A 24,180-nucleotide genomic window follows, 5' to 3' on the forward strand; every position below is an offset into this window, starting at 1 on the left:
TAAGCTAACAAATCACAGCTTCATCAGCACTCAGATCACCTGTTCTGTTGCTGGACTTCTCAGGTAAAATCCTTACTGTGCATCCATTAATTTTACTAGTCACCAGTTGTACAAGAAAGTAAGTCCCACTAAACAGGACAAGTGGCAATGCAACAGACACCAATATGACCAAACCTGTTAGATTTTTATTTATTTATAAGATTGATTTTTAAGCATGGAAAAAAGGTACCAAGTCACCATGGAGAAATCTTTGAGTGACAAGTGACACACTTTGTCAAAGGCTGTAATAAACCCTGTTGAGTAACTATGAATTCAGGTTTACTTGCACAGGAGTAATATATATATTTTTTTATTTATGAGAGAAAAAGCTTCTCATTGCTTATAAAAGAGACTTTTGATGTAGTTGGGGTCTCTCAATTTTTTCAGTTTAACTCAAAACCCCCAGAAATACCACTGAATGATTTAAAATCTTCAATCCAATTACTGAAGAGGAATGAATTTAAAGCAACAGCAGAGCTGAATGTCTTCCTCATTTACATAGACAAGGGCATGTTCAAACAAAATATATATGCAAATGAGGGCAAATTTGAAACATCTGCTCAGCCTAACATTATAAATACTGCCAGCATTGTCCAAACCTTTTGATTTATACAGACTTCAACAACCACTTCATCCAGTAGTAAATAGAATGTCAAAAATTATGTCAGTCACATTAAAAAGAAATCAGGAGAGTTGACAGCATTAGATAAGTTGCTGGGGATAGCACAGAACAACAAATCTAGATTGTTTGAGTCTGTTCACTCTCACTCCTTGAAAAATGTGCATTAAATGAAAAGCCATTTACTTAGTGTTTATTCATTTCCAATTCCTTCTGATCATCTGTCCCAAACTAATTATTCTCTTCCTTGTGTTTGGGTTGAGAATAGAGAGGATGTTTTGAATCTGACTTCAATAACTTGAATCCTTTTTTTTTTTTTCCATTAAAACATTTCTGTATTTAAAAGCTTTTCTTTAAAAAGGGTCTTAATCATGTCATTTAAAGATAATGCTCAATGTGCTTAGTAGAAATCATGTAACTGTGACTTCATATAAAATGAATTAAGAAACAGTAAAAGTCCCTTTTAAAAATTTTATTTTCAGTTTTCATGTAGGCCAATACTTTCAGTTTTCTGCTCCTCTTTGCCTGTGCCTCAGCCCCCTACTGAGCTCATGGTAGAATATACTCTTCCTATCACCCTCCTGCTTTGGGGCAATTTTTAAAGTACAACATATCATTATTTAGTTTTGGATGCCAATGCTACCTTTCCCAGAATTTTCTTAGATAAGGAACTACATGAAGTTAGGGTGCAGTTCACCTACAACAATTAGCAGACTTAAAAACAGTTCTGAAACATTCAATCAACACCTTGGAAGAGGATGTGGGAAGATTTTGACATGATAACATGTTTAATTTAGAATGGAAAGTGGTGCTGTTGGGGGTTTACCACTGGGTTGTAAGGTATGATTGGGAAAATGGAGATGAGTGAAGCAGCTTCATTATGCTGTTGGAATTCTAATAACAAGAATAAATTTAGCATACAGTTAAGGCTTGGCTGGTTCTGTACTGGTTTGTGACATAATACCACAAAGGATGGAACCAAGGGTTTCTCAGTTCTTTGCTACTGAATATGATTTGTTAGGTTTAAGATTTCATCGAACTTGAGAATGGATACAGTTATATCAGGATAAAACAGCTGTGACCACTGGAGAAATAGCTGAATGCTTGTGATTCTAATACCTGAACATGATTTTCAGGGACTATTGAATGCCAAAAAAAAGACAGGAAATGTAGTCTCCCAGGTAAAATGGTAGAATTTATAAACTACAGATAGGTATATGCTTCCATGTATTATTCTAAACATGCATTTTACATGTATATTAGTCAAAATACCTGTGTATATTATGCATATTTGTATTATTCTAAATCTACTCCTGTTATAGTAAATAATGAAAATCCCAATAGCTTCAGTGTCAGAAGAACTAAAATAGGGTTAAGAGAAACTTTATTATTAAATTGTCTTCCATGTTTTTATTGCACCAGAAGCATTTTCACCACTTTTTCCTACAAACTTCAGTTTGCTTTCATACCTCGGATCATTCAGACAAGTGGTATGTAATGACTATACCATAAAGGAAGTGGAACTTATAATCCACTTAAGGAAAAAATTTCTATCCTTGAGACCTTTAAAACAAAAATTATTTTTATTTATAGAGCACAATTTCAACTAATGCAGTCATTGAAGCTAGAAAACATCAGGATTTGACTCATTACATCACGTAAAAACAAAGTTAGCAACCCATTACCTTTCTCTTTGTCATTAAGTTACCCATACTTCATGCAGAATTTATTCTGTGCGATGTGTCTTGTCAATAACAAGTAAAAGATGGGAGCTGACTGGTTGAAGGACATGGAAGGGGATGGATGGAAAGGGGAGATGTTCTCGTCACAGTAATACGATGATTAGAAGATGGCCAATAAAATTTCAACTTACCAGACACAACTAAAAACAAAAACAAAACAAAAAGAAAACATGGAATAAATAAAATTGAATAGACATGAAACAAAGTAAAGAGTAAAGCAAAATTAAATAAATAAATAAATAAAAAGGATCCCTGGTAATGATCTTAGAAAGCACATATATATTCTGATATATGAAACACAGCTTCAAAATGTTGAACCACATATTTTGTATTTTAAAGCAGAACTCTATCATTCTGGAAGTAGGCTATAGACTAAACCAGGTAAGAGACTAAAATAATGGTTGGGCAACTTGGGTTCTATTCCAAGCCAATTATCATTGTGGAAACTTAGGTAAAAACTTTTTAATTTTTCCCCATATTATTGTTTCTCTGCATGAAGAGCTTTCCATAGTAAAATGAACTTGAAATCTACAGTAAATATCAATTTGCAACACTACTGAAATAGAACAGTGACAGTTATGTTCTTTCTAAAGCATAAAAACATTTACTAACAGAAAATACTTCTCTGAGGCTAATAGCTATTACAAAGGCAGTTTACTCAACCTTTAGTAATATGCGGAGGGATTTAGCCCCCACACCATTTTTTTTTTCTGTATAGAATTGCTGTATCAAGGTCATAATGATTAGCATTAAATTGCAAATGCAAACTAATCCACAATTAAAAATATATTAAAAAAGATTCTTAATCCTTTTATTCCCCCCAAAAATCTCAATTTCAGTAAAATACCCGAAAGCAGAGATCTACTGCAAAACATTCTGTTTCTCAACAGAAATATTCCAGTGGTAAATTATCTAATAGAACATTGTCCTTCAAACATAGGTGAACATTATTGTAAGTTTGGAAATGACCTGATGAATCCTGGGAGGCTAATTTCACTTACAAAAGAAAGGCATGTTAGAAAGCATTCCAACAATACATCACTAATTGAAAGAACAGATTCAAAATAAAAATGTAAAAATTGTGCATTGCGTAATTATATATAGGTTCTGGGGAGAAAAAAAAAAAAAAAAGGTGGTTGGTATAAAATAATTACAGTATAATTCCAAATATATATACTTTTCTTAATACATTTTACAAACACCAAGCCCTTTAAGCTTTAAGCTGAGAATAAAACAACTGTTGTTCAGCAGGGTATGCTTTTATATTGAGTATGTAAGCACCTGCTATACACCATCCTCTGATAGAACACATGGAGGAAACTAATAATATCCAGTCTGCCAAAATTCATTAGGCATGAAAAATACTGGCTTACAGTTCACATAAACAGGGGACTCCAGGTGTATTAAGAAAATGAAGCAGAAGGAGAATCTGATATAATACTTGAATTTGGATCGTGCCAAGAAGCTGCAACTGAAAGTGTAAAAACCCAGTCATACAGAGAACTCTGTTTTTATGTTATTAGAGACATTTTTAAGGAAGCAATCCCAAACAGAGAAAATCAAAGTGCACAGTTTTCAAAATTTTGATTTTCAATTTTAGGGAAGTATTCTGAATGTATGTTAGCCTTCTTTAAATGTGTGAGAAAAATAGTGTGTATTATTCTGCTCAGATGGCAAATCTGTGACTTTTAAGAGGAGTAGCCAATGAATTACATAGAAGCATTCCTGAGAGAAATATGCTTGTCCCCAAGACTGAGCTCCTAGTGACTCTCGGTTGTGTATGTTTATATTACACAATAGCCACTCCTTTAAAACTGAAAAGCTCTCTGCTAAACTTGCAATTACAGTTTGACCTGCTTTAAAATTAGAAATGATTCTCCATAAAACACAACTCATATTCTACATGAAGGAGTCTGATAAGAGACATAATGGATTGCAATTCCTGCACAGAGGATTGCATTTTAAATTAGCAATTTTCCACTACTTAATAAATGCCCAAAAGAGAAAAGATAAGCCTTCTTGGTAGCAATGCAAAGCTGCCTGAGCCTTCTACTGAAAGCTCACTTGAAATTTTCAAGATAGAAATCTGTCTTGGTTGCTCAATTGCATTTCCACAAATTAAATTAACTTGCAAGTGCTGAATTTCCACTTTTCTTTTAACCAGATGGTTTTGTTATTGTATGTCAAAAATAACCCTGTTGAGCAAATATATTTTTTTGCCCACCTGTAAAAACAGAGGGGATACTGATACATGAAAATAAATCCCTGTAGAAACAGGGCATCACGTTGGTTGCAAACTTGTGTTAAGGGCAAAGGGTGAAGTTTCATACAAAAATTTAAACAGTTCTGTCAGAGGGAAATCATGTGGTTTAAAAGAACAACAATAAAAGCAATAGCTACAACAAAGACCACTTTCTTACTTTTATCTACATACTATTAATATCTAAGGTTCCTAAAACTGAGAAATAAATAGTTTTTACTCTACTAGGGCACATTTTATTTGACAGCACTTACACTCAATTATTAAGTAAATTCATTTTCCATGTGTTTATCATGACTTTTCACATGGTAACTAGGGGGAATAACCTGTTTGTAAAGACAGGAAGGTAGCATGTGAAACCACAAATACCAAAGGAATAATATTTTTGCCTTTCAAATAATTTCCTTGACATGTGAGGTTTATCATAGAAGACATGTGTCCAGTCACTGAACAAAAAAACAAAAGAAAAGTGGTTTCCAGACTAGTGACTTTATATTCTAATATCTTATTCTTGCCAGCAATCTTATCATCCTCACTGGGACTATTGGTATAATTAAATCCACTCTCAGGAGTAGGAATTTGCAGTTTTAGGACTCAAACTAGAGACAAGTATAGTTACCAGATGTTAGTGGAGCAACTACTTTATTTGATAGATATCGTATTGGAGGATCATAGGATAATTCAGGTTGGAAGCAGTATCAGGACTCCAGTCCGAACTCCTGCTCAAACAGGGTCAGCTATGGGGTGAGGTCAGGCTGCATAGGGCTTGATCCACTCAGGTTTTGAAAATTTCTAAGGACTGAGAATGAACAAACAATCTGGGCAACCTTCTCCTCTCTTGACTGTCCACCCAGTGAAGAAATTTCTTCTTGTATCCAGTATCAATCTCCCTTGTTTCAACTTGCATCACTTGCCTCTTTTCCTCCCAACACAGCCTGGCTCTGTTTTACTGACAACCTCCCTGTAGGTACTGGGAGCTGCTGTTACGTCCAACACTGAAGCCACCTCTCCTCCAAGCTAAGCAAGAGCTGTTCTCTCAGCCTTTCCTCAAAGGATGTATGTACATATGAGACCACAACATACTGTACATAATGCCTACATCTTTAAATAACACATTTATTATTTTTTCTCACAAAAGTGAATGCAAATGGTGATCTAGTGTTTCTCTATAATTTATCAGTACTCCAGTATTAAGAAGCAAATATTAGAGTTGCCTCTGTTTCATAGTCTGACATTGGACAAGCTACAATATTCAAGTATCTCAGTCCCAAAAGCAGTAGTAGTAATTATCTATCTTAAAAAGAGTAAAGAGACAGAAATTGTCATTCATTTATACTAATAAAGTACTTTTGAGATCTAGGGATTCAAGGTGGTACTTAATTACTAAACAGCGTCTTGTTCTGCATATTAAAAACTCATAAAGTATGACTATTATTATTTATGAATACTTTCTGGATTCTTAGAATACATCTTGTAGTTCAGTTGACGCAAGCTAAATACCTTCAATTTAAGCCCAGTGTATTTCATTTTTTATTATTAGAATAAAAAATTATAAGTCTTCAAGGACTGCTTGACACCCTTATAGCATATAGAAATTAATATAAAGGTAGTGAGACTGTATAATTCTACACAAGAGAAATCAAGCGATCCCAATATTCAGGCCAATAATTATAACACAAGATCAAGGTAATAGGCAGTCTTTAGCTTCTGTATAAATGTTTAAGTATATGATTAATCTGTGAAATGACAGTCACAATGAAATTTAGATTGCTTTCAATTAATTTTGTGATACATTAACTGTAGTTCAAGAAAAAAAAAATCAGAGGTTGAATATGCCTGTAGAAACAAACTGGTAGGAGATGGGATGTGATTATGAGCCTACACGCTGGAAGGGACAGCCTGGGGAGCTGGCATTAATGATGCAGTTGGCCAAGTAGAGACTAGAAAGTATGAGAGGAGAAACTCCAGAGCTAGCAACAGAGATAGTACGCAGATAGGTATATTATTTGTAATAAAACATTGCCATTTTCCAGAATGGCTGAAACTTTTTTGAACTCTCAGATGTTTATAATCTCTACATGAAAAAAATGGCTAAGTACAGAAGATTTGGGTACTGGAGTTACATGCAGAGGAAGTGTTAGTTGGAATAGGTTTAACAAACTGGTCAAGCTCCAAGTGGTCACTCCTTAAAAAAAAATAAATATTTTTTTTTTTTTTTTTAAGAAGGTCTGATGATCTTTTCCAATTCTTTTCCTAGTTTCAACCAGCACAAAAGCTGCCTACCTCTTCTGCTCATGAAAATGTTTCACTGCTAAACTCTGAAATCTAATTAACAACTTTTTACTTTCCAAAAAAGGATTTAAATTCCGGAGGCATTAATATCTGAACAAGGACCACTGAATGCCTTCCTGTAACACACCTAACAGAAAGTGATGTTGCTGTTCTACAAAAGCTATTATTAAGGGAATTAGTTTAAGTCAATGTTTCATTTCCTTTCCAGTGATTTGTTCGCTATTAGTTCTTATCAAATCAATCTGAAGCACCCAATATCCTTCATAAGCAACATTTTTCTGCAGTCATCTGTGAGAAGTATTACTTTCTACACAGTCAAAAGCAAAGGCCAAAATCTCTTGTTCTGAGAAATAATAATAAATAAATATATATATATATATATATATATATGTATGTATATATAAATGCTTCCATTCAGCTGTCTCCTGACTACAACCTGTGAAAAACATGGGAAAATATTACCAGATACATTACAAAAGAAACAGGGTATATCCTTTTTCATCCTCACTGGCCTTTGCATTTTCAACTGTCATTTCTTGAGGTCTCTCTACATATACAAATAGTTTACATTTTCCATATTTTGTGCTAAAATTCACATTCTTAAAAGACCAGACTGGGACACCTTTACTCACCATGAATGCTTACACAGTATATAGCTCCAGGGCATGAAGTGTGATATAGTGCAGTACAAACTTCTGAGGAAAGGTCTAACAGTCTGGCTCCAAGCATGCCACAACCACATATAGTTCAGGGAAAATGTTTACATGTGCTTTTTTGATGTTTCAAATCAAAAGTGAGGACTTGTAATTCCAAACCCTGGCAAGGGAGTGATCATGGTTAATTACATTTATGATGACTAGAAAAATTCTGTTTTGGGTTGTTGATGATATATCAGATAAACACTTCTTAAGTTTATAAGAGCAAGTGACTACTGTAACTTCAAATGAGCAAAGATGAGAAGATGGAAATCAAAATAGACTGGAGAGGAGAAGCAGATGGATTATATTCTATAACAGTGTTATAAGAAAGAGAATTAAATTAAAATAGAAAACTGTTGATTGAGCATTAGGATAAACTATTCTGATACTTGGGATGACCGCAAGTAATAGTAGTAGAAATCTAGAAACCCAAAACAATGTTTCAGTTTCATGCACTAAACACTTAATAATGGAAAAAAATTCAGTATTAATTAACTGCTGTGTTCCTCAACATATTGCACAACAGACTTTTATTTGTTTCATTCTTTTTATTTGTTTATATTTGACACACATTCTCTCCTCTGTTAGGTGTCAGAACAACAAAGACTTGCCACGTGCTGGGCAGCAACTTTGAAACAGGCTGAGTATAATCTGCTTGTCATGAATGTGCCACCATCAGGGTGCTGGGGGACTGCCAGCTGCACTTCACACCACGCTTACCTGCTGCACTCTGAGGCAGTGATCGTGAGGCAGCTGCAGTCTGGAAACTGGGCAGCCAGTTTACTCTGATCAGGCAAGCAGAATATATTCTCAGATTCAGCAGGGGACATGGGCTTCTACCTGCTGGCTTGGTACTCAAGAGTAAAAGGGCAGGTGACTCAGGAGATCTAATGTGCATCAAGGGAAAGTGGTCTCACAAAGAAAAAGACAAGTACTGTTCCTTCCTGCTGACAGTACAAATGCAGCCTTGAAAATGTAATTACACTTCGAGTTAGCACACATACTGGGGAGAGACAGACATGAGGATGTCCATGTAGATTTCTGGTCATTTTGAGATTTAATTTGGGCTGAGAGGTGATTTTTTTTTTCTTCTAAATTCTAATTGATAGGGTTGGGTAGTGAAAACTGGTGCTCTCTCAGCTGTGTCTCAGTTGTGAAATTATATCAGTGTTTGCTTGAGAGCAAATCTTCCCTAAAAAACATTTAGAGTCAAGATGAAGAGGGCTACACAAGTGGGTATACATGTGTGTTGGGAAGAAACCTACTGCAAAAATCTCTGGGAACAGAACAGTCTGCACAAGGTACTCACACAAGATTTTTTGATTTGCAACTGATTTTGCTGATACTAGCTGCAAAATCAGAAAGCTTGCAATCTCACCTTTTTCAGGAGTTAATGAAGATTTTTACGATAAAATAAAAAATTTGGAAAGAGACTTTGCAGTGTAGTTTTAAAAGGCAGCACTTCTCAGGTTAATACATGTAATAATCTCAGTTTATAATGTTCATAAATCCTGTAGTCAATGCCTTGGGGTGACAATGGAAATCTAAAATATGGGGGGTGGAAGACAGAGAGGGAGCGATTTAAGTCCTTCCAGAAGTTCCTCTCCTACCCTCCTCTGTTCCATCCTTGCTCTTGGTCCTCCTAAACCATCTTATAAACTAAATACAATTTAGTGAGCACACTTAGGAGAGGCTTAATTCCATCTATTTAAAAACCAGAGCAATGCAGTGAACCGTGGAGTTCTGTTTCCCAGGCTTTTCTTTTTTGGAGAATGCTTGTCTTGCCCTCTGTTTAAAAAGCACTGAGGTAATTTTAGGCGCTGCTGCAATCTAAGCAGTCATAGCCACAAATATTTATACTAAAGCCTTTTAAAAGAGTGAAAAAGGATAGATAATTTTTAAGTAAGCTGTGCAGAAGTACAAAAAGAATATGACAGCTGGATACTATTTGAAGAATTCTCAGGAGCACCCTACTGCATTTTTAACTTACAATAAAAGATAGTAGAGCTAAAAAGGAAATGGAATGTAATTTTTTCCCCAGCTGTTTATGATAGCAGTTTTCTTCTTCGAAAGAGGTATTTAAAATCCATAGCAACCTTCTTCTAATAAGTAAAAGCTATTTGTGAGAAGTGGCCAAAGCCCCATGATCAATGGATACCAAACACACACTAAAAACAAAAGGACAAAAAACCTCCACAGCGAAGTAACTTTTGATCATTATAAATTATTATTATTATTTTACATGCAATACTCACTAAGGAATACTGCCAACTGAAACAGATACTATTTCAAAAGGAATCTAGACTTCTCTTTCTTGTTATAAAGGAGATACTTCCTCACATACAGACAACCCAGGTCTACAAATAGCCCAGTAATACCTGATCTTACTTTATTGATAGTGTTATCTACAAGGTAACTAGGACACATTAACAGATGTTAATTACAGGTAGCAAAAATTGCAACATTTAAGAACTCTACATCAGATTACACAGGAATTTTTAGTGTGAGGCAGGTGGAAAGCTGCCTAAAGAAATAAACACAATCTTCAGAAACAAACAAACAAAAAATAAAAACAACACAGACTGTTTTTCATACAGTGAGGCAGTGGTTCACCTTTACAAAAAGACTAATACTATCAAAATTACTGGTAGTCTGAAATGAAGTGTTATGGCAGCTGTGATAATCTAGGGATATTAGCAAACAAGTTTTGAGGTTCTGTTTTTATTTAGGTTAGTAAAACACTTTAAGGAAAAAAGTCTGACAAGATCTGAGCACACAGTAACTTGAGAGAAAAGTAAGGAATAGGTTTCAGAAAGACTGGATTGCAGCAGAACTCTTGGGTGACTTGAAATTTCCTCTTTCCTAAAACCCAGGTATCAATGTGCTACCTTAACTGTACCAAAGAAGAGAGCAGCTGTTTCATTTGAGGAAAAGCAAGTCGTAGGTGGACTATCCTATATGACACTGAAAGATGCAAAGAGAACAAAATCCCCCTCAGGGTTGTGTTTAGAGTGCATTGGGTATTTATGAGAACACAGCAAAGAAACCTGATGTCCATCCAGACAGTTTGTTTCCTAACCCTCTCATCCTATTCCATAATCAAATGAAAATAAAATTAACTTCAAACTTCAGGAATTAATGTGCATTCATTAGGACAAGAAGAACATGCAGATTCCTCCCACTAAGAATAATAAGAGCATACTTCATGTTTAGCAGTTTAAGCTGTTTTTTTCTTGCACTGGAAGCTCATGATACTGAGCCTACTACGTGACACAATTTGCTTGTAAAGACTGCAAGATACTTTATTGCTCATATTTATTCTGTAGTGTTATTCAGCACCTAACAATAACCTATTTTAGTGTTCAAACAAAACATAATTCATAGACACAAACAGTGCCTAAAACAGCTTAGCGAAATAATGTTTGAACACTGCTGTTATAAGTCAGCATTTTTTGTCAAGAACTAATTCACAGAGATGACTGATTTTAATGATGCATGTAATGTAACATAAGTAAGGGAGTGTACTATAATCACTGTATAGTCCTTATGGAAATTACTTACAGGTTAGAAACAAGGCCAGAAAAAGGGTGTTACTTTTTTACAGATGTTTAGCGTAACTTAATAAGGCCTATATTTATTTCAGAATGAGCATACAGCAGAAATACTGTTTAATGAGTAGCCCATGTAAGTTGTTATTCCTTTCACTCTATTTAATTTTACATATAAATCCCCAAACACAACATTTTGCAGTAAAATTCTTCTTTGTCTATTTTAATGGCAAAACTGTTGACAAGTTATCTTTACAACAGCAGTCACACACACATGCCTGATACAGAAACAATTGATTTTTCCTTAGCCATGGGGTTTAGGAAATTGCAGGCATTAGAAAAGAATCTGTGCTACTTTTTAATTGAGTGCTGATTTATTCTACACACATCTAATTTCTTAAATTCTCTGCACTGAGTGATTAAAAGGTGTAATTTTTAAGAATTTTACAGTAAATTAATCTCTTCCTGCAGGAGAAAGCCTCTAGCTTCAACATATCTCTACAGTAATGTTTCTCCAAATTATTTGGACTCCTTATGCTCTACTTGCTAAGAAACATCTGTCTCAACTTCTTGTTATTAAGTGCTAAATTACAGTAACAGTTCTCTAAAGTTTTTAAGCATTTTTTCCACGTAAGCAATTGTAGTCATTGTTATGAGATACTATGTAAAACAAACAAACAAACAAAAAAACCTCCAGTTAAAAACTTAAAAAACATAGAAGCAGTTGTTTATTAAAATATGTCACATGGATTTAAAGCAACTATAAACCTTTTTCTTTTTAATTTTTGAAATATTTACTGTTTCCTTCTTTCCCTGCATTTCAGAAATGCTTCAGGAATCTTAGTGTTCATCACTCGCATCAGTAGAACAAGCACCTTCAGGGCACTAACCTCTTCTTCAGATAGTTTCCTCATTTCCCTCTGATTAACTTCTAAGATTTATATTCTCTAACCAGAAATAGGTGGCAGTCAAACTCCTCAGATCATTGACAGAAATCTGAAGTACTGTCATAGTTTACAGCAGTCATTAATGGGGAAAGGGCTGTGCCTTTAAGCTATACAAATCACAAGAGATAGCTCCCCTCACTTATCCTGCCAAAAGTTTATTAATTAAAAAAAAAAAAAACACTGAATTTCATCAGTCACTATTATTCCTTTCTCCTTCATGGAAATGTAAGACACAATATTGCTTAAAATCAATACTTTCAAAAGGGAGAAATACTGACCACATAGACAAGTTTAAATTTAAAGATTTAAATCCAAATCCCTGTTTTAAAATTAAATCATTTAATGATCCAGTGAGGCCTTCACTGCAACACATAGTAGCCAACATATACCCCAATGGCATTTTTTTTTAAATCCCATAAAAATTCATATCGTGTCTTTGTTATTTTAATGTTTGTATCTCAGATACCTATAAAACTTATAATGTGTACCAGCAACATGACACAGTGGAAACATTTACATGGTATCTGACAGATAAAAGAGCAAATCCCATTCCTTTTCATTCAGGGTGGTTTTCCTAGCCCTACCCAGAAGCCTAGTCAAATAGATGTCTTCTATGGCATGCCTTGAAGCTACTTTGCACAAAGAAGAAGGTAGAAGGCAGAGGAAATTCCAGACCTGATGCATGTGCCACCTTTTCTGATTAGAATTCCTTGTCAGTTGACCAGTCCAGCAAAATCCCAGCCAGAAGTCATTTATGGAAAGTTCTTGTCACTGTAGGGTGGATACCCCATAGGCAATTTCTGTTATTCCTAACAGTAATGACATCATAAACCAGAACAGCCTTGATATCAAAGAGTACCACTGCAAAATATGAATTTGCCAGAGCTATTTCTGCAGGAATTCTTCCTTCTTCCTGCCAAACCAGTAACATTGAATATGCTTAGTGCCTTTGAATGCCAACATTTACAATGCAGTGTTCAGTTACTGCTGCAGCATGCTTAGGTATGTATTAGACGGGGCACTACAACTAATACTACAAGCTCCTACACAGTCACTTTTTGATGAAAAGGACCTAAAAAGAACACAAAGTTTGACGATTGCTGTTTACTACCAACCTGCTGGTGACCAACCCATAGTCAGCATCAGGGGTATTCTGTGGAGACCTGCTCACCTGATGTACTTAACCTCTTCCTCCAACTCCTGCTGAGCAACAACGACACTTTCATACATGTATTTGCTATAACAGTTCTTGGCCTACAGCCTAGGAAGACTTCCCCTGGAATCATAATTTGCAGTTGTTTTAGAGAGTAAATCTCATTTCAACATAAAGCATAGAAATCTTATTAAAATGGATGTTAAAAAAAAAAAAAAAAGCTTAATTAAGTACTGCAAATGGGAGCAAAACAAATGGAACTAGGGGAAAATAAGTGAAACCTTTTGTTGCTAGATTTACTTGAAAGCATTTTTATGATTAAATGTGAAATTTGCTGGTTTCTGAAGAAAGCCTACTGCTATTTCGATTAATGGTAAAACTAATTCTGTTTTAGAACTGAGGTTCTGAGGCACATATTCATGGCAATTTTATATTTCTCAGGAATATGGGATTCAGTTAAATTGTATATAATATTACCATTTCTACAGTCCTGCTTAAAAGCATAAAACTAAGAAAAACACATAATAGACATCTCCATGAAAACATTAAAAGCATCGTGCATATATATTAAAATTATGCACGATAAATATATCCAATTTACTTAGTGCTGGAAACTAAGAGATAAATCCAGTGGGTCCAGAGATACATTTTTGGCCATCACTTCCCTTTGCTGGAGCACATCAGGTACTTATTAGAGTCTGGTAAAATAAAACGTATTGTACTCCAGGCTGCTTCCTGGCAGCTTGTATTGATTGAGGTATTTATTCAATAATTAATCATCTCCTGAATTAAACTCTAATGTGTGTATTCAGTAATGTCTACGGATGCCTTACATATGTGCTACACATTGATACAAAATGAAAACAACGGACTGAGGCTCTCTAATTTTAGGAGAACGCAAAAACAAAACAAAACAAAACAAACAAACAAAAACCACAAAAACACTAGAATTAAGTTTTATTAAGTATTTAGTTTTCAAGGAAGAAAATAAGATAACCTGACAAACAACTTGAAAGATGGAAATACTTTTAAGCTACAATACTAAAAGACTAAAATGAGGGGTTCGAACTTCTATGTCAATACAGAACTCCAAATTTGGTTTAGTAATTTTAGAGAAACTGAATAAAAATACAACATCTGTACCTCATATATTGAGAGGAAACACTTACAATCCCCAAAGTTTGGAGTCTGTATGCAGGGAAATACTGATCCCAGTAATCAGAACCCGTGATGCTGTTGGCTTGAGGAAGTACATGTAAAACACTGAAATGGAATTGGTATCTCCTCCCCTCTTCTGTATTTTCTACCATCAGCATCCCATTATATGTAGTTGAATCATCTGAGCTGATAGTTACTAGTTCACAGATACAGAGACAGTTCGTTCCCAGAAGCATTACCAGCTTAGAAGATGCCACACAGAGTTTTATGGAGCACTGCAGGGCATGTCTTACCTACCGCTAGATGTCTGCTAGACCAAAGCAGTGTCAGTGCTGAGCTGAAGGCTAGCAGTACAGCTAGATCCCAGATAGCTCTCTGGTGAGACACCAGGTTAGCTATTCACCACCTCTCATCGTCACATCCCTGCCACCTAAGTATCTCCATTAGCCACTGTGCTACAATCTCCACTTCTTAATACCCTAGATAACCCTGCAGGCTACAGAACTTACACAACTCAATCAGGCCTGGAAAATGATGAATGCAGGAGGAGGATCTATCATCATAGCAGTGCCACAAAGCCAAAAGACTGAGAAGCATCCTGAAGAGCATCGCTTACAGCACTTTCTGCTCTATGTCACATTTCATGCAGGGTAGCACTTTAACAGCATAGACACTTGTCAGACTATGACCACCCCTTCCTAAACAGACATGTCCTCTGGAGTTGTTACCATTAACAATTCCCATATTGTTTCTTTGGAGGGCTGTCTGGCATGAAAACACCACTGCCTATCCCAGAGACACCAAGGGAACAAACAAACCAACCTTTATTTGTCTTTTGTTGAATTTAAAAAGGACGGATACACAGCTGCAGATTCAAATTCTGAGGCCATGGTTTGTAACATTGCCCAAATATGCATAAGAAATAACTCTATCCAGCATACCCCCCCACTTATGTATTATTCCTTCATCAACAGAACATATGAAAACTACCAAAAGCACAGACTTGTCATTTCCATTTCTTAAATCAGCCTGAAAAAATACTAACTCATATAAATGAAAACATATTTTCCTTGATGAGCTGTGGGAACATACTCATATGCCCATGAATGCTGTCAGATCATTATCATCTTAACACTGAAACAAGATCACATCTACCTCTCTAGATGTAGTGTAGCAAATAAGCTGACCCTTCAGAAGATGTGGTTTAAATAAGAGGGCAGAGGAGGGAAAGCAGGGACCGAACAAGAAGAGCAGTAGGAGAGAAGAAACAAGAGAAAAAGAAGGAAAAATGTGAAAAAATACCTGCTCGCTAGAAATGCATGCTTTCTAGAGGAGTCTTTTTTTTTTTTTCTTTTTCTTTCTTTTCTTCCATAAACCTAGGTCTCCTAGATACTTTAATAAATGGATTTTGATCATAATTTACTTCATTATAAACTACAAATTGGCCCCACACATCACAATTTCTCGCATCAATCCATTCTACAGACACATTAGCATAGAAAAATAGCTCAGGAGATAATCCATTCATGCTGGGAAACCAATTATCGTATAACAGTATCTGCAGAGCAAAGCTTTTACAGTGTAAACATCCACTGTGTAATATAAATGCTTACAAAGATATACTGTTTTATTATCAAAATTCAAAAGATCTCACTCTAGATCTCTATCAACTATAAACTTAGGTAATTTTAGATCTGAGTAGTACCATCAACCAATATGACATTACCAGAATGTGTCTGCAGATTATTTGAATAAGACTGAGGAGGACTAGCGATACTGATAGCTTATTTCCAGAAAGGTATCTGCTCAACCAGTCATAGAGGAAATGTTCTTAATACTGATTATTAATTGATATTCTAAAAGATTAACAGTTGTCAGTTGACATAAGACATGATCTTCAGAACAAATAGCCGTTAAAAAAGAATATATCAAAAATCAAGCTTTTTCTTTGGAATAAACTGTGCTTACTGCTCACCTGTTAATCTTTTATTCTAAAACACTGAGCATAAGAGATGATTATTTTGCAAACATAAGATATCAGTTTTGATGTATAAACATCATGATGACTTAACAAAAGAGAACATCTCAAAATTTTTTATGAGACCTCCAACAAAAATATTCCTTCCTGTATTTTCCTAATGGCTACAGATGTTAAGGATACCAAATGTTTCTAGTGGAAAAAGGAGATCAGGTTAAGGACAAGACCTTTCCTGCTACAGTAAATGTGTCAAAATAGAGTGCAGTTACCAAATAAAATACTTTTAAGCCTATACTTCCCCAGAACTTCATAATGACTAATTCCCACTAAACAGAAAAAAGGACAGGAGGACCATCAGCGTGTAGAAAAAAAAAAAGCATCAGTATGACATCATTGCCTGTCTGCTAGCCAGGAAAGGAAGAAAGGGATTATCTGAATGGTGAACATCTGGATTGTGTATATAAAGGCAATGAAGACTCTTTATACATATTAATACACTGAGTTCCACTGAATTTTATCTTACAGAGAAACAGTAGTGCTATGACATGCTTTTATAATGAAAAAACAACTGAAATTCCAGTGGTCTGGGTTAATGCATTATAAGATATACATACAGATTTATCATTCAATGCTTTTTTACTGCATTTAATTGAAAAAAAAAATCAGCAGATAATTGAAACTAAATTTAAAGTAATGTAGTTTGCTAAAACTGGTTTTATTCGTTCTGTTAGTGTTTCAGACAAAAAGCTTGTAAATAACACAATTCTGAACACACTGAAATTCAAAATGTATTCAATTCCCCACCCTGGTAAGGTAAAGACTCTTGAGAAAAATGTTACATCTGAAATGCTTCTGCTCCTAAAGAATACAACTTAAACTAAAATTATTTTTTTTTTTATTTTTTTTTTTTTTTTTTTTTTTTTTAAACAACACAGCATAGATATATGGTGTAAGCAGCAACTCTATGAGTTGTTTATAGACACAACTAGTCCGTGTATAACAACTCCCTAAGATTGCCACGGAGAAAATCCATTTCTCTTAATTCTAGGTTAGAATAATATATAAAGAAACATTCTTACCTTGCACTGTTAGAGTAGCTGATGCTTCAGCTTTTCCAACCATATTTTCTGCAACGCAAGTATATGAGCCCATGTCTCCTGCCATAACTTTCCGTATTTTCAAGGTATGATCATCACGGATTTCATATCTTTAAATATACATAGTAATATATAATGAACAAGAAAAAAGGTAGAACTTTGTATAACTTCTGTAAAGGGTAAGAAGGAATACGGTGTTTTTCCTCTGAAATATTTTTATTTATACATTTCCCTTATAAATAAAAATATTTTAAAATTATTGTAAATCAATAATTTAAAAACAAAGATTTTGAAGCAAAATATATATTTATAAATTTGAAAACCTGATTCTGATTTTATTTCCAACATGAGTCAATTTCGCTGGCACCAGTAGAATTTCACTAGTGTAATACAATTATAAGGTTATACCACAGAACTTTTTAATTATTAGAACTCTCTTAACAGGTAAATTTAATAATAGTAATCATTCTCTCCATACTTTTTCCATCTGAATGAAAGATTTTATTTTATTTTTTAATATGGTTGAAAAGAAAATATTGTCCTCAGGAAGATCAGAATTGCTTAAACTTCAGTATAAATCGCAACTCATTCAATAATTTTTCTAAAGAATGATGTGTGGCCTTTCACCATTTCCTGTCCTTTCATCACCTTTTTTTTCCTCTTCTTTGTATAATGCTGTCAATGTGTTTCTCTTCATGGAAGCATATTTTCCTCTTAAAAACGCAATACTTTTTATTAAAGTTATAGACTAGATTAACAGAAAAATGAATTTGGATGACAGGAGCCAACTGTTACTGTGTCTTCTTTCAAATCCCTCCTGCTATCCTCAATAGGTTTTCAACTGATGTATGTATGGGCATTTCAAGTAAATAAATGTATTATCTATCACAGAATTGTATTTCCTTTTAATAAGGTGTTTTACTTATTGGCCTGAATTAGAGCAAGGACAGAAAAAAAGTAAATTAGAGATTTAATAAGAAAACCATATATAACCAAGACAGCTTGGTACATTAACAGACTACATTTTACATCAATTGCAATTCCAGTATACACTTCTTGATGTTGTAAGCTAATTTATTAACTGTTATACATTCCCTCAAAGTTTTAATAATTACAGAAGGTTTTCAGGTGAAGTCTTAATCTATTTCAGATATTATTGACTGAACTGAGCTGTGGGTTTTTTTTTTCATGTTGTCACAACAAAAGGCTTAGAACAAGCAATTCTTAAGTTTTAATATAACTGATAACTTCAAATCGAGCTCAATGTCTTATGAAGCCTTTTCTATTCAAGAAAAAGAAATGTTAGCAGTCAAATGTTGAATGGCAACATCATATACCAAACTAAATGTCATCAGAAAGTTAACTCCATATACTGTACCTTGCTTTTGGTAATTCCCCATCATCTTTCCTCCATCTTACTGTAGGGACGGGGTCACCTCTTGCCTCACATTTAAACTCAGCACTGTCATCCACAGTTACAGCCAAATTACTTGGTCTCTTCACAAAAGATGGTCTTTCTAAAGGAAAAAAAAAATAATAATAAAAAAGGATTAAAGGATTAGTTCAGCAGTTTTGTGCCCAAATTGTGATTTTCCCTCAGTTCCAGCTGTTAGAGAACAGGAAGAGTGGGATGAATCCAATGGAGCTGACTTTGCCACTGCTCCTCTAGCTCTTTGCCCCAGGACAAAAGCTCAGACAATAAGCAGAAGATCTGTAGCTGTGTAAATACCTAGCATTATTCATCTCAGTACAGCAGTTTCAATGGTAGTTCAGGACCCAAGCTTAATTCTTATATATCATCACATCACAGAAACATAGAATGGTTTGGATTGGAAGGGACCTTAAAGACAATCTAGTTCACACCCCGCTGCCACAGACAGGGACACCTCGCACCACACCAGGTTGCTCAAAGCCCCATCCAATCTGGCCTTGAACACCTCCAGGGATGGGGCATCCACAGCTTCTCTGGGCAACCTGTGTCAGTGCCTCACCACCCTTTGAGTGAAGAATTTCTTCCTAACCTCTAATCTAAATCTCTTTTAGTTTAAAACCATTCCCCCTCGTCCTGTCGTTGTGTGCCTGAGCAAAAAGCTGCTTTCCATCTTTTTTAATAAGCCCCCTTTAGCTACTGAAAAGGTGCATTAAGGTTACCCAGGAGCCTTTTCTTCTTCAGGCTTAGGTACATCAAATATACCTAAAGAAAATCACATCTTATTGAATACGCAAGCTGAATATGCATTGACCCTTAAAAAGAAGCAGACCTGCTGCAAGGCCTCAGACAAATGACTACTCCTCTGCTGCACTGCTTCAAAAAGACAGAAGGCACAAACTAAATACTATCTTACTAGAGGCTGTGACTCAATGGTGCATATAAATTCAATGTAATGCCCAGCACACTAGCTCTATGAGGTTGCTTGCACGTCAGCAGCAGCTAGCACATGATGGTAATTTCCAGTGCTACATTAGAAAATTTTCTTTCATGAAAATAAAACACACAAAATAAAGTAAGCCAAAAATACCTACAAGTTCTTCTCTCAAATTATTGCTAATAAACACTGTTGTTATCCCTGATTCACATGGTAGGACATGGATGACCCCCGTCCTGGCTCACCAGAGTCAGAAACACACATTTTGCACAATTCTCTCAGACTTTCTGAAATGAGACCTCAGCACAGGCTGCGCTATTGTGGCAACCCAACTAGAAGCTAGAAATTTCAAGAAAGGAATCCATACACTTTTCTACCTGCAACAGGGTCCAAAGTTTATGGTGCTGTACTGTCCATAGAGTTTTATACCAGAGTGGTGCAGTGAGTTTTTCACATGCACGAAGAAGAAAAGTATTTTAAGAATTACTGGGATACTCCAAGAAGAATTACTCATCCTGAGAGGCAGCATCAAATGACAAAAAAGATGTTCAAAAAAGAACATGAGAGCACTTTGCAGGTTCCTTTGCCTAAGGCAGATGACCTTTTTGCCTATAAAGCTGTGAAAGTTCTGAGAGAAATGAGAAGACAGTTGCATGTTTTGACTTGTATGTATTAAAGATATACATATCATCTCCCTGGAACTGGATGAGTCTGAAGCCACTGGCACCATCAGGAACTGTGAATACCCCAAAATATGCCACAGATTTCTCATAGGAGTACAAAAGAACCTGACAGAAGGATAAAGAGACAGCTTTATATTCTTAGCATCTGCCATTTGTGTTACGTTTGACTAATATCACACTTCACAAATATCACTTCCACTATGCAGATAAGTGTTTACAAATTCAGTATTATAAAACCATATTGAATGGTTCAAAAAGGACTGAAGTAGAAGTGACAACTAAGCAAAACTCTATAGAAAATTTTCCTTTAGTCTGGAGGATGTCCAGACAAACGGGACACCAGTCTTGTAGAAAACTTACCTTCGTTTTGCTTTACAACCAGGCTGATTATGCTGTCGGTTAAAGCCTGGTTTTGTATTCAAGAAGTGAGAAATAAAACAAGGACCTACAGATATGAATCTAAATCATGACTTAGAAATTAAATTTCTAATTAGTTGTTTTTTCAATTAATTAAATCAAAAATACATTAATAGCCCCTCTCCTCCCCCCCATTTTCTTATAGGTGCAGTAAAACCACAATCCTGAATAAAAGAAAAATGTTCCAGCTTAAGCATCACAGTAAGAATCCTTTGAGGAAGGATATTCAGTTTAATCCTGCAAAATATAAAGGACTGATCTGGTAAGGACATGATTGCTGTGCAACAGTGAAAAAAAAACACAACACAAGAGGCCTACTTTTCTGACAACTCTGTATACTTCTTATCAGTCTACAACTTTCAGTAATGAAAATGAGATGAAGTGACTTTATCCACACCAAGACAGCATTGTAAAACGTCAGCAAAGTAAATCCCAAAATACATATATTCATTTGGACACAAATCACACCATTGTGAATGTTCAGATATACAGCAATAATATCAAAAGCACTTAAATTACAATAACATCCAGGAACACTTGCAGTGAATGTTTTTGTCACTGTTTCCATTACCGGATTTTATCTTTTTAGGACTCCTTAAATCTGATGTAAAGATATGACTGCACAATGAGTTTTAATGTTGTGTTTTGCATGTACATAATTCTGATTGTACCGTAAAACCAAGAAGGTAGGAACTATCAGCATGCTTGGCCAAACAATGAGTTTTGTTTTTTTTTTTTTTTTAATTTTTTTTACAAATGAGTTGATTTTTTTTTCCATACTTCTGTAGACTCTTGTGTGCCTGATCCATTTGTATTCTATGTACCTATAATAAAATACTTACCTGAAGGCAGTTTTCTCCACTTCAGAGTGCCATCTACCCCACCTCTGAAGAACTGGGATACAAGCACAACTGCAATATTCAGTTTCAGCTCATTTTGTATATCTCACTTATGAAACCTGGAAGATCTCTACAACACTGTTTTATTTTTCTGCATTTTAATCTTTATTTCCTTTTTAATATATCCAATGCTTTATATTCATTTTTTGAGGGATGCCATTGAAGAAAACAGAACAAAATAGAATAGCTCAGTTGGAAGGAACCTACAAAGATCATCAAGTCCAACTGCCTCATCACTTCAGGGCTAACCAAAAGTTGAAGTATATGAATGAGGGCATTACCCAAATGCCTCTTGAACACTTACAGGCATGGGGCATGAACCACCTCACCAGGAAGCCTGTTTCAGCATTTGACCACCCTCATGGTGAAGAAACTTCTCCCAATGTCCAGTCTGAACCTCTCCTGGCTTTGTGCCATTCCCTTGTGTCCCTTCATCAGTGATCAGGGAACAGACACTGACACCTCCCTCTCTGCTTCTCCTCAGGAAGCTGCAAAGAGCAGTGAGGTCGCTTCTCAGCCTCCTCTTCTCCAGACCAGACAATCCAGGTGTCCTCTGCCTTTCCACACAGCACATGCCTTCCAGCCTTTTACCAGCTTTGCTGCCCTCTTCTTTCAAAGCTTTCAAAGATATTAAGATCCTTTTTATATTGTGAAGCCCAGAAATACATGTAATATTCAAGGCAAGGCTGTACCACTGCTAAATATACCAAGTAATCACTTTTGACCTATGCTGTGCTGTTTAATGCACCCCAAAATGAGTTTTGTCCTCTTGGCTGCCCACTGCTGGCTCATGCTGAGACTGCTATCGACCAGCACCCCCAGATCCCTTACAACTGAGATGCTCTCCAGCCACTCGCCTTCCAGTCTGTACCCATGTCCAGCGTTATTCTGTCTCAGGTACAGAATCCAGCGTTTTCCTTTGTTGAAGTTCATGCTGTTGCTAATTGCCCAGTGCTCCAATCTATTTAGATCCCTCTACAATACTCCTCATCCCTTCAGGAAGTCAACAGCACCTCCTAGTTTATCATCAGCAAGCTTGCTGAAGATGCACTCCACTCCTGCATGCAGATCATTGATAAAAATGTTGAACAGATTTGAGTCCTGGGCCATGGCTAGAATTGAGCCCTGAACCATACTGTTCTCTAGGTCAGTTTCCTATCAGAAGAGTAATAGTCCAAGAGCTTTTGTCTGCCCATTCTTAATTCTATTATTTAAGTGAATAAATGGATAAAGGAAATCACACTGATACTAGTTAAGTATCTATCTTTGTCACACGATTATTTGGTAAATACAAGGAAAGCCTAGTAAGGAACACTTTGAAATCTTCTAATATTACAGTCTCTGGGTTATAATCCTCCCCCTGATTTGAAGCAGACCTAAAAGCAAAAGTTCAACTTTCAAATAACCAAAACCCATAAACATAAGATTTATGCTGAAAGATATTAATATATGAAGTCAGCATGTTTCTCATGCCTTTTGACTCATATCTAAGATCCAACTTGAAAAAATGAAGTGTATTAAAATTTTTTAGACATAGATTGATAAGACAGACAAAGCTTTACTGTCCTGTTTGAAAATAAAAGCCTACTAGTTTCCCCAAACTGAAAATCAGAAATTCATTTGAAGGGAAAACCAGACGGAAGACCATTTCCAGCATGAATTATATATAACAGTTTATATTGTGATTCTCTGGTTAGACGAATAATTAAACAGTACAGGTGACAAGGAGCCCAGTGTCGGGACTTCACTCATGTAACTATAGCCAGAAGGCTATATCAATTCTAGATTCTGCTCTGAAGTTCTAAAGTTCTAAAAGTCTATGTGACAGTAAATTTCCATATGAAGTCCTTCAAAGGTTTTCAAACAAAAAGAAAAAAAAAAACAACAAAGAAACCAGGATGGTGGACCACAAAGATCCTTCCTTAGCTTACAGAAAGTTACAGAAAGTTACAAGACTATCTTGCTGGATATTCAATCTCAGCAACTTTAAAATGGCGATAATTTCACTTCGTTAAGGATAATATTGCTTCATAAAAAACTCTGAGCAGAACCTTAAGTCGCCTGCATCACACTTTTAAAAAGTAATGAGACACAAAAGTGCCAAAGACTGACAAAACAGATATTAAACCTGAATAATACGTTCTGCAGTCAGTAGAACTGCTACTTTGGATTGTCATAGGGTTGATTTTAGGGACCTATTTGACAGGGTCACTTGGGAAGCAGTTCTGAAGGGCAAAGGAGTTCAGGAAGGCTGGACATTTTTCTAGAACAGCACAAATCTTGA

At 35.5% G+C, this 24,180-nt stretch overlaps 1 protein-coding gene across 5 annotated transcripts in view; it reads right to left on the minus strand.

Moving 5' to 3' along the window:
- Positions 1 to 24,180, minus strand: part of ROBO1 (roundabout guidance receptor 1) — a 541,331-nt gene that overhangs the window by 65,577 nt on the left and 451,574 nt on the right. For 4 of the 5 annotated variants that reach the window (XM_068691128.1, XM_068691142.1, XM_068691152.1 and 1 more), the window contains 3 exons: positions 18,910 to 19,048; positions 17,514 to 17,641; positions 2,532 to 2,540 (listed from right to left, as the gene is read on the minus strand). In XM_068691128.1, the coding sequence (XP_068547229.1) occupies positions 2,532 to 2,540; positions 17,514 to 17,641; positions 18,910 to 19,048 (276 nt within the window). The remainder of the gene's footprint in view (positions 1 to 2,531; positions 2,541 to 17,513; positions 17,642 to 18,909; positions 19,049 to 24,180) is intronic. The other variant, XM_068691134.1, reaches the window with a different exon arrangement.

The sequence above is a fragment of the Anas acuta genome, chromosome 1 (genome assembly GCF_963932015.1).
Source record: "Anas acuta chromosome 1, bAnaAcu1.1, whole genome shotgun sequence".
In the NCBI taxonomy this organism is placed as follows: Eukaryota; Metazoa; Chordata; class Aves; order Anseriformes; family Anatidae; genus Anas; species Anas acuta.